The sequence below is a fragment of the Protopterus annectens genome, chromosome 9.part0, assembly GCF_019279795.1.
Source record: "Protopterus annectens isolate FY-2018-M chromosome 9.part0, PAN1.0, whole genome shotgun sequence".
Taxonomy (NCBI): Eukaryota; Metazoa; Chordata; order Ceratodontiformes; family Protopteridae; genus Protopterus; species Protopterus annectens.
This window is the reverse complement of record NC_056743.1, coordinates 317,581,312-317,593,683: the sequence shown is the minus strand read 5'-3', so window position 1 is coordinate 317,593,683 and position 12,372 is coordinate 317,581,312. Positions and strand designations below refer to the sequence as shown.

The 12,372-nt window shown below is 41.5% G+C and overlaps 1 protein-coding gene across 1 annotated transcript in view; it reads right to left on the bottom strand.

The window, feature by feature from the left end:
• ANKFY1 (ankyrin repeat and FYVE domain containing 1) overlaps nt 1-12,372 on the bottom strand; it is a 1,799,901-nt gene that overhangs the window by 789,638 nt on the left and 997,891 nt on the right. The window contains exon 19 of the mRNA XM_044082101.1: nt 9,520-9,638. Within this exon, the coding sequence (XP_043938036.1) occupies nt 9,520-9,638 (119 nt within the window). The remainder of the gene's footprint in view (nt 1-9,519; nt 9,639-12,372) is intronic.

The window sequence follows — 12,372 nt, the reverse complement described above, 5'->3', positions numbered from 1 at the left end:
TACTTAATAATCTGGTTAAATAAGAGGTACCACATCATTATAAATTTTAAAGTACATAATATATATTATTATGACAACTACTAAGTAGGGCAGGACCAGCTCGAATGTCACACTAATGGGGGAAGGGATGTGAATTTAATGTGTGTACCAATAACACTGTTTTACAGCACAATAAACCACTCCCATGCCTGATAAAAAGTATATATATATTTAGAAAGCTTGTGAGGAAATTATTACTCTATTTTTGTTTTACTTGGATCGCTTGTCTGTGTACTTAAAGGATTTTCGACTGGAAACAGACTGCCTGCCTTGCTTGGATTACTTTTGAATACTTAGTAGTAATGCTGTACAATTATATATTTTCTATTATTACTTTTGTTTTGTTTTGACTTAAGACGAGTTTAAGTTTGCTACTTCTACAACTATTATCTGATCTGATTAATATACAGTGATTAACTAGAAATATATGGACTGAAAACTCTTCCACACAGAGAAGTTTCTTACACCGTTTTGTTTTTTGGACCCACTACACTTTAGTGGGTTGCTTTGAGACTTCGGGGATACCACGGAGATTACTTGTTTTTTTAACTAAGGAGCTTCAATCCTCACCACTGATTCCAGTAGGAGACTGGCACTTAAACAGGAGTAAAATTTCACAATTTCCCCTAACAGCACAACAGAAACACGCTTTATAACCTGGGACTGTACTGTATTCTTCTGTCCACCCCAAATATAACTCCTTATTACACACTTCAGAGCAATGTGTCCCAGTTTAAGACTTCTGATATACATGCACTTAAATTAAATCTCACAAATGAAAACACTTCTGGGAAAGCCTGACAGAATTCCAGCCATGCCCTTTCCCCAAAACAATATGGTAACACGCTGCCACCAATTGGAGCGTCACATGCCCTTTCAAAGGGATGTCCAGTTATTACATTTAGACATTAAAACAAAATAGTAGCAAATGACCTAAAGCAGCCAGGCTTTTCTGAGTGGCCCAGGAAGTTATCAAAGCAGGTATAAGCACTCTCAAATCACTAAAGAAAACACTGACTGACAAGCCACAATGCAAGTTCACATATTTAATAATGAGCAAAATGATAAAAATATAAAACAGCAATTTCCAATAAAACAGAAATCAATCACCAGGAGAATGAAATCAATACTGAAGGACTGAAATCCAACATTTAGAAAAACTAACGATTAGTTAAAAATTCCTATTTGACTAAAGAACACTGTCCCTGATCTAAACTAAATTACAACAAAGCAAAGGCTTACAGTTCTTGGTGAATCTTTTTGGGTATCCACTGCACAGTACAACTGTGAATAACTGACAACTGCAACTGGCTACTATAACTATAACTGGTTAACTAACAACTGCCTTCAGCAAGCTCTTTTACAGACTAGCTTAACTGTCGCAACTGTTGCAGTTCTAATTTTCATCTCATATTTTGAAAACCAACCAAAAGCTGTTTACTAAAGTTCCTTCTCGTCTTTTAGCCTCTGACAGTTAACACATAGCAACTGTCAACATTACGAAAAAATGAAGTACAGGTCACTGCTGAAATCTTCTTTGTTGAATCTCCTTTATTAAAAGTAAGCACTTTTGGAATAATCCTTCATCAGACATAATTCAAAGTAACAAAAGCAGCCATATTTAAAACACAGATCATCCAATCACTTACTCCTAAAAGCCCGCCTTTTTTGTAAAGCAGGTTTAATTGGTAAAACATCATTAAGACCAGGTGGTCTATGTGCTCTTAAATCTACTATCCACTTAGATTCAGCTAATGCTGTTCTATGCTGAATGTCCCCCCCCTCTCATTGGTAGCAATATTTACAATGCATCTAAACTTACAAGTGTGTGTGGGATTAGTCTCTATATGTCTGAATAAAGCATTGCTCACTTGACATGTTCTAATATTACTAATATGCTGTAAAATCCGAACCTTCAGCATGTTATTTGTCATACCTACATATAGAGACTAATCCCACACACACTTTTAAGTTTAGATGCATTGTAAATATTGCTACCAATGAGAGGGGGGGGGGGGGACATTCAGCATAGAACAGCATTAGCTGAATCTAAGTGGATAGTAGATTTAAGAGCACATAGACCACCTGGTCTTAATGATGTTTTACCAATTAAACCTGCTTTACAAAAAGGCGGGCTTTTAGGAGTAAGTGATTGGATGATCTGTGTTTTAAATATGGCTGCTTTTGTTACTTTGAATTATGTCTGATGGATTATTCCGAAAGCGCTTACTTTTAATAAAGGAGATTCAACAAAGAAGATTTCAGCAGTGACCTGTACTTCATTTTTTCGTATTTATTTGGTTTGGTACAACAGGCCTTCAGCATAACTTGTTATTTTTGCTTGTGCCTTATATATAACTGTCAACATTCTGATGACATCATCTGCCGATCCGCTGATTCTAGAACGGTATGCATTTAGATTCTTTTTCACAAACATGCGCAGTTAGAGATGTAAAGGAACACTGTTCAAGGCTTTATAACATTCTGTACAAACAGATTATAAATCAACGTGTAAAAACTTATTTATAACACAGCTAGTCGTGCTGGCATATTTTACACAGGTTAATCTGAAATTATTGACAAAAACTTCAGCCAGACATGCTAGCACAAATGATAGTGTCTAATTTCTTCACAGAGACGATTAAGATCCCTTTGAGGAGAACAAACAGTAACAGTGCAGCATATCCTCTAAACCTAAATGGCTTACAACAGCAGGCTCTGATGAATATATGTAAAGCAACCCAAGGATATACCTATTCTTGATAATGTCCAAGATGCAGATGTCCAGGGTGACAGCCCTTCAAGATAGGGCAAAGAGTTTACATGCATTTGAATAAATTGCACAAGGTCGAGTAGTGCATAAACCGAATTTAAATGTAGAATTTTACGTCGAAAATTCTATTAAACGAACGGAAGATTAGTAAATTCCGAATTCGACATTTTTCAAAAACTGCGCCCTCACACAGTAGAGGACTGCAGTATGCACACATACAGATTAGTAAATATGTACAGCAGCCCGTACAGGGCAGTCTGGACTTATTGTAGTCCATAAACAGAATAATCAGATAACGTATAGGTGTACACTTGTTTCGGAAACCCTACAGATTGACCATGACTGATACACAACACTGTTTCCCCAAGCATGCATGTTGTTATTCAGCATAATAGATGAAGACAGACAAAGCCCAGGAAAGTTGAATCCCAGCAGTCAGCACTCATTATGCAGAAAGAAATAATCGCCATTGCAGTACTGCCATTGAAACAGCAAATATAGAGTAGTGCAGATGTCAGTCCTTTTATTACAAACTGTTGTAGGAAGCCGCGTCCCATAACAACATACAAGGTATACAGCTGTGCTTACTGCTTTGTGAGACAAGCACCATCCGTTGTACACACACACACCATGGTTTAAAAGGAGCAGTGTTGTGCAAGCAGGGCAATGAATCTGCGAGGCGTCATGCTGTCCCTTTTCGCCAGGAGGTTCTGGAAAGTGTTCTCCTTAATATCTAGTCTCCGTCTCTTCGGTGTACTAGGCAATCCGGACAGGCATCTGGCCATCAAGTCCTCCACATGGTTCTGTTCTAGTTGGATGGTATGGAGCACATCCAACAGGAATAGCCGCTTCCTCATGAGACTCCTCAACCTCCTGTGCCATCCCTCCACCACGTTCTGGGTTCTAGGGAATCCCAGACTTGTGGTATCATACTGATTCCAAAACTCCACTTCAAATAAGGGTGGATGTCTCATCTGTCAATCCCCTCATCCCATACCTTCTTGGAAGACCTAGGAAGTAGTTCTCTTTAAAGAAATTGCAGTCCTGTTGTCCGTACTCAGGAAAGTCCTGTTCTATGTCTGCAAATGTTTCATTGACATAGGAGGGGTTTACAAATGTAAGTGTGGGCAGTTGTTTGCACAACCCTGCAAAGGCTGCATCGGTTCCAAACTCCTTAACCTGATGTACATTCTGGATTTGTCGCCAAATAATTTGGCAGAAGTGGAACCAGCAGCCTTTCATATGCAAGTCTGGAAACGTAGTCTGTATGGCATTTACTGTGCCTCTTTCAAAGTCAGACATGACCATCCGTGGGGCAAAACATAGCTCATGCTCTGATCACAAGCACATAATCATGCTCCAGAACTGCTTGTAGCAGTCTTCGGTCTTGCAAGGCAGAATGCCATATACCAAAGGAACAACCTTTTTGATAGTAGACATGTTAAGGGGGCCATGGATCATGTACAACTGGTGACACTCCTTGGTACTAATAGGGAAGGTGCCATCCACCAGTATGAACTCGGTAGCACAGAGTAGACAGAGGTTTCCTACTGTGGTGAGGATTACTATCTGTATGGTTTGGTCTTCCACCTCCCCATGTTCTACAATAAATGTGCCGTTTTTCAGTGGCAGCATGTTGCTGGACAGATCCTGCAGAGACTGCAATTCCCTGAACATGGCTAACTTGCTCCTATGCCTCACTCGTCACATTCTCCTTCAATACTCTTGTGTTGGGCAATTCATTCACAATGCTAGTTGATGCGCCTGCAAGCACCTCAGATACAATCTTACATGGGTCTTCCACAGAATTGTGGGCCCGTTTACATATCTGCTCCCTGACTTGACAAACCTCTGCATGTAGGGGATCAGGACCATGGTAGTGTGCAGTACTCTTTTTCAGTTTGTGTCCATCGCTCCGACACTTGGTTATACACCTCCCCCTGCACTTATCCCTACACTTTCGAACACAGCACCAGTAGTGTCTCTGGCCAATACACTTCTTGTGGTAGTGGCGATACCCATCAATAAACAATATCTCCTTCCCCTTCTGGCTTTTTACTGTTGTACAAGTCTGTCCAAGTGTGCCGGGATTGTGGGGTGTGCTTTCCTCTTCTGCCAGCTGCAATTAAACAGTACCTAACATTACTATTTTGAAAACTACAGCTGTAGCTCTATAGCTTGACAGTAGATGTGTACGTACCTTCCACTTTTGAAGTGACCGCCAAGTACACGTGAAGTGTATTTACAAATGGTGTACAGCAAATAACATCTTCCTGTTTGGAGAGGGGGGAATGCCTTTAAGATAGGTGTGCAAATGGCTTCAGTTCGCATACATAATGTTGAACTACCGAATATCGAATGCATGGGTATTATTCATTGATTTGCAGTTCGGTTTTGTACCGTTCGGAATTTCTCCCTCTTAGGATTATGCATTCGACATTTTTACGTGCAACTATCTGGCGGTTGACCTTTTAAATGTAAACAGAGGCAAACCTGCAGAACAGGTCTCCCATAGACAGTCTTAATCTCAAATCAGCAATGCTTTGGGACTACATGCTGTGCCAACCTCCTGCTGAGTTTGCAGGGAGGCATGAGGGATTAAATACTGACATACTCTTTTGGTAGGATCATCAACTAAATCTCCTCCTTCCTGATTACTTAAATTGGCTAATATCAGAAGGCGCCAGGTGGTGGCAATAAATACCTTCCACTGTTGATGTTATATTGCCTTTCTTCTGTAGATCTTTGACAGTCTTAAGATAAGAAAACCTTCTGTGATGTCCCCACTCTGGGCCAGTAATCAAGCAGCCTGAATCCTCCCCACTGACACTGGAGAAGGGTGTTCACTTAAAACAACCATGGATACACACAGTATTTCCAGATGCAGCTCTCTGCATCAAGCACAATTTCCTTTAAGAACACACACAGCCCGGGGATGGGTTTCTCTCTGTTTCTCCCCAGCTCCCCAGAAGGCTCCCTACTGGCACAGCTGCAGAGTTAGATCCTCAGCCAAGTGTCCAAGCCAAGTACTCCAGCACCCTCTCTGTGAAACCATTCCTTTGTGCCCCTGCTCCAAGTAGCTGACACACATCCACCCCTGGAAAAGACTGGCACAGGTTTACTAGCTATGCCCCCCTTCTGCCCAGACTATAAGGTAGTTACACCACCACCAGACACTCCAAAGCCAGCTACTCTAAGGCTCCTGCAAGCGTACCCAATTACACTGAGTGAAATCAATATTAAAACAAATGGTAATGTTGACCAAACAGACTCATTTCATGAGTTATTTATAAATTGGGGAAAAGTACACCAATGAAGAGAATGACAGAGCAGTCACACACCATTAAGGCCTATGCCATTACATGGAAACAGTAGCCATCTATATCCAAAGCCAGTTCATGCTGTCCTGAACATTCACATCTAACAATCAGCAGAAAGATGAAAGTGTACCTGCACACTTCCTTCAAATAGTTAAAAACTGCAAATCACCTTGGTGCAACTTTCCAAATGGAAATACGACAAGAAAAGAACTTTCTATCCACATGATCAGTTTTCATGGATTTCTTCCCTACGAAGTCTGCTGGCATCTAAGTTACTAGTGTATTTACAGGATGCAAAATGTAAGTTTAACCATCAGGCTTAAACAGACCATTCTGGTTAATATTTCTGGGTAGGATTATAACTGTGAAGGAAATGAAGGAGTGGCATTATCAAATATACATTACAGGTTTGGGAGGGTGGCCTAATGGTTAAGGTATTTGCCTTACACACAAGATGCAGGGCTCGAGTCTCCCAAGGGATAATTGGCTAGGCTTAAAATGGCTCACAAGGGCAGTTAGCTTAGGACTAACCTATGAACTATGAAGATGGTTTTCGAGGCTATAGATGAGGGAAAAGTGGCCCACACAGCCTACCTAGACCTCGCAAAGGCCTTCAACACCATTCCCCACTCAGGTATTATAGACAAGCTCACCAGCCTGAACATAAACCCCTACATCACGAGATGGGTTGCCAACTGGCTCACGGACAGAAACCACATGGTAAGAGTTGCGGGAGCTAGGTCTGACTCTAAACCAGTTACAAGTGGCATTCCCCAGGGCTCAGTCCTAGGAACCCTCCTGTTCGGCATATACTTCTCAGAGGTACAGGCAAGCATAGGAGGACTATGGCTGACCAAGTTTGCAGACGACTGCAAACTAGGGGCTATGACTGACTCTCCAGCAGACACAGGCATCCTCCAAAAAGGTCTCACTGAGACAGATACCTGGTGTCAAAACCATGGCCTCAAGCTAACTGCCAAAAAGTGCATAGTCATCCCCTTTGGAAAAAACAAAGTACCCACAAACCACCACATAGGTGGTAGCCCCCTAAATACGGAAGACGTAATAAGAGATCTGGGGACCCAAGTAGATAGTAGCCTCTCCTTTGATAATCACATTGCCAAAGTGGATAGAAAATCCTTCTATGTGGCCCACCTAATCACAAAAGGGTTTGCATCCAGATCGAAAGAGGTCATTGGGCCCCTCTACGCATCACTCATCAGACCCATCAGAGTACAATGTCCCATTTGGGATGTACCTTACAAGACACCTGCAACAACTGGAAAGACCACAGAAGTTCCTCGCCAAGAGGATCACTGGCCTCGACTGAAGAAACTCCAGCTGTACTTAGTTGCATACCGCCTACTCAGAGGTGATCTCTGCTTGACATAAAAGGCCATGTCCAACCCAGAATTGAAGGACATGCTCCACCTAAAGAAAACCATATCCCCTCAAGCCACATGCTCCAGGGATCTAAACCTCACCACAACAATAAACAGGACGTGCTGGAAAGGATAGATTCCTGTCCCAGAGACTTCCCATGCTCTGGAACAAGATTCCAATCTACATTAGGCAGAGCTCCTCGCTAACCCTCTTCAAGAGAAACCTTGACGAGTGGATGGGAAACAGAAAGTTTACCTCGGGGATCACTTCAATGGATCTGCTGGACAGAGGCACAGGGAACTAATCTAAGGGGGCAGCGAAAGCCAACACATTCTGGCTAGGCTTATAAATGCCTTCGGGCAGACAGCCTAGTACCTACCTATGAACAAGCAAGGGGAATCTTGTAACTTGCATAAATATCACTGATTAATGATGTACATCCAAGTCCTATCTCTTAATGATCCCGTTTGCCAAGGGAACTTTGTGACCCCAGACCTCAGTTTTCAAACATAAAGAAAAGCATCAGGAATTTGTGTGAGCTGCAATACAGGCAAGTTCTGCAAACTGCCATGGTAGTCAGAAAACTACTTTGGCTTTGGAGGCTCATATGTAAAAATGGTAAACCTGCTACACAAGCTGACTTGGGAATAACATTCTAGAAAAAAAGATGAAACTTATTTTATTCGAGTGGTATAACACTTAAGTTAGTGGATTCTACAAAATACCAGAAGCTTTCTACAACTCATTCACAACTTTTACAAAATTACTTTTTGTACAGATGTCATTAAATTTCCAATCTACTTACCAAGCAGGGCAACATAGCTATTGGAAAACGGAGTGTTGAATGCTCCCTTTAAAAATTTCGACATAAATGAAAACTCATGTAGAACTATTAAGCAGCCCTTGACCTCTCCCGTCTACTAAAGTGAGTTTAGTAAAGAAGCTGTCCATGTATCTGAAAATGGAATGATGCCATTCCAAATCTTACTTCCTGTCCCAATGACAGAATGTCTATAAGCTTTTCAATATGCATACTTCTTGAAAAGCTCAAGCAAAAGATTCTGTAACACTAGACTGCTTAAAACAGTGCACTCAGCCCTGTCATAAATGTACTTTCATGGGTTACAAGCTGCAGATCCATCCTGACTGCTGTAAAACCAATAGCCTATGTTCCCTCGGGAGGGTCAATGATGTGCAACTTTTGCATTCTTGCCTTTTTCTTTTTGTAGCTTTCTTGTCTTTTAGCAAAACTGGGACTCTGTATTATACTGCAGGCAAGAAAGTAAGGATGAGGGTCATAAATCTTCTCCTGGCACTGGACATAAGCTATTAAAGAAGGGTCTATATTACCATGTCAAAAGACATGTTTGCTGAACACGTCTTAATCGACAAGGAAATATAGACTTGTCAAAAACCCGGACAAGTCATCAAATTTTTTCCCAGGGGAAAAAAAATTGTTCGGCCATCATTGGGAATTTGCCCTTTGCCTCACTGTAGTGCGATCTCGGAGTTGGTATATTTAGTTGGGGGAGGGATGACGGGGTGAAGCCCCCACTTTGTAGAATATGAATGTGTGTTTTTTTCTGTATGGCCAAGCTGTTTTCGCTAACTCAGCTGTTTGGGTTTTTGACAAGTTGATATTTCAATGTCGATTAAGATGTGTTCGGTGAACATGTCTTTCAACACAGTAATATAGACCCATTAATGAAACCTATTTAACTGCTCAGTCGGACAAATACTCAAACCACTTTAGTTAAAATTTATGAAAACTTTTTTTGGCACTGCAGAGTTTTGGAGAGGAAGTTTTTTTTTTCCACTTCACACCATGGTGATGTACCATCTAGAGATATTATTATTACTACTTCACATGCACCTTCTTTGAATGTTCCTTGAATGTATCCAAAACTGCAGGTGACCAGAAATTATAGTGATACAACTCCATTATATAAATCAAGTGACCAGACTGCAAACACTAAGGTGAGTACTGTTTTGTGAATGCCTGACCTTCGAATAAGGAAACAAGCTACTTGTTCATTATTTTCATCAATGGCTCTATGAAGAAGAGTCTGCTGACAGCTTCCTGGTCCTGTGTTCCAAAATGTTGCATCACAGCCATGTCTTACCTGTGCAAGAAAAGCAAAAATCAAGGTTATCTTTTTTGAGATCAGAAGAATATCTTGTCTTTGATAATGAAATACAACAAAGGTAAAAGTTGAGCAACTTTTTAACATAATTTTCTGCAATTAATTCTGGCAAAAAATAGCAAATCATCCCAAATCCCTGAGCAATGAATCTCTGAACTGCGAAAATAGCCAACCAAACCTGCAGTCCAGAGTGCACACATGGAAGTCTATCCTGTTATTACACAGCCAGCAGTACACCGACCAAGAAAAAATGTTAATGTTATTAATGACTACTATGCAGCCACATTCTCTACTCAGAGGCAAAGGCGGTGGAAAGAAAACAAAAGTGAAAGAGGACAATAGCTTGCTCTGCTACAGAACAGAAAGAATGGTTGCAGCTGACAATTAAAGACACACCAGAGTAAGTAAAAGTAACTACACCAGCTTGGATTATTGATGTGCACAACACAGTAAAAACAAAGTCTGCCTTAAATGCAATCAGACTGAATTACAGCTGCAGACTTAACTAAAAAATGAAAACAGGATTTTCTTGCCATTGAGCTTTAAACGCATCAAATATAGTACAATTATGTTAGAACTTATGATGGTAGATGTCCTACTCACAACTGTTGCAATATTCCAGACAAACGGCTTATCATGCTGATGTCTGGACGGGGTGTCAAAGGTTAACCTTCCTTAGGTCATATGTCTGATGTGTGACCTCAGCTCATAAGCATGGAGGTACACAGGAGGATGTATGAGAGTGGCTCCTCATATTATCTCCAGGCCAGCAGCCTGAAGAATCCTGAGTGTCTGACTGGTCAGCTAGGAGGAGCCAAGCGTGAAGTGGTAAGAAGCCCCCCTCAGTCCTAGGGTCTTGTCTAGATTGCATAAGAGATATACCAATGAAAAAACAATGATAGCCAACTCAGAGTGGAAGGAGTTTAGGAAAGAATACTGCAACAGTAATCAGTAGGACATCTACTGTTATGGTAAATTCTTACACAACTTTACTATGTCCTGACTGAAACCACTACTGCTGCATTCCAAACAAGTGGGCGATTAGCAGAGCTGAAGGGGCTGTGGGTGAGACTGGCTAGTTCAGAGAGGAACTGCCCAACAGACCAGAGAAGAATTACTTTGTGAAGGCAGCTCTGGACCTTGAAAAGTTTTCAGTCTTGTAGTATTTGGTAAAAGTGTGTAGAAGACCAGATGGAGGCTTCCGATATGGCCCTGGCATCCACTCCTTTGTACAAGGTATGAAGACATTGCCCCGGTAGAGTAATCTCAAGGGCATGAGGGCAAGGGTTTGCCATGCAAAGAGTAATAAAAGGAGATGGACTTAAGAGATCCAGCTTGACATTGCTTGTTTAGACAATGTTTAGTCCAGCTTTAAATTCATGAATGAGACAGTTGATCAGACTTGTGAAAAGATTTTGCCTTGTCCAAACCTCAGATGTCTGTGAACATATACAGAGTTTGAGTCCCCCCCGCCCAGTTTTATGGGTTAGGGAAGAAAGCGGACAGACTGATGACCTGGTTGAGAGACAGCTGATTCACTACTTTTGGAATGAGGGGGGGTTAGCCCCAGGTCCAGCCTGTCCTTGTGAAAAATAAGAAAAGGGGGAACGGCCATGAGTGGCTGTAGCTTTGAGATTCTCCTAGATGAAGTGAGAAACAGATAGTCATCCAGGTGTAGAATTTGAGATTTGGTGAGGCTGGTGGTAAAGGGAGGCAGCGTTAACTTTTCCAGCATGAAGATGATTTCCCACGGAGTGGGTACAGGCTTTCTTGGTGGTCTAAGATGCAGCACTCCTTTAAGGAATAACCTGATATCAAGTCTGAACATAAAAGTGTGGAGAACTGAGGGCTAAACAGGCAGAGATGGCTGACAGGTGGTCTTTGATGGAAGAGTAGCCCAGACCTGTACGCAGGAGCTCACAGATATTTTAGTATGGAAAGTACTTCTCATTTGCTGGGGGACCTGCTCATTCCTCTGGTACCAAAAAGAAAATCTCTTCCATTTGGCAAGGGATGATTTCTGAGTGACTGGTCACCTGGCATCTTGGAGAACCTTAACTACATTCTCAGAAAAGTAGCAAAGCAACTTGTATTACCAGGTTTTCTAAGTACAGAAAAATATCTGGATTCGCTGGGTTCGACAAAAGGCAATCACTGGTTCCAGACACAGTGAAAAGTCTTGGCACGGTGGAAAGCCCAAAAGGCAAAGCAGTAAACCTGAAAGGGAGATGACCAAATACAAAACATGTGGAATCTCCTGCAAAATGGTATATGAACATAGGTGTGTTTTAGATCTAGAGATACAAGAAAAGGCTGAGGCAGTATGAAAGGTAGCAGAGTACACAGGAAGAGCATTTTGAAGATTAGCACTTTTAGAAAAGTGGTTAGTAAAGAGTGATCCAGTATCGATCTCCATTGCCTTTCTTTCCTTGGTAATAGGAGGCACCTAACATCTGGGGCAAGAAAAACTGATGTAATGGCGTCGGCTGCATGTTTTCTACCCCTGACGACCTGACGTCATGGAAGGAGGGACAGCAACCGATGCAGGACTCAAGACTTTGTTAATCAGGCCGACTGAGGGCAACCTGCCAGCAGATCACCCAAATGTAATGACTGCAACAGTGAAACACAAAGAACATCTTTAAAGGAACACTCAAAAGTAGGCTAAAATAAAAATATAATAACTATTACAAGTGGAAGCGAATTATAATTT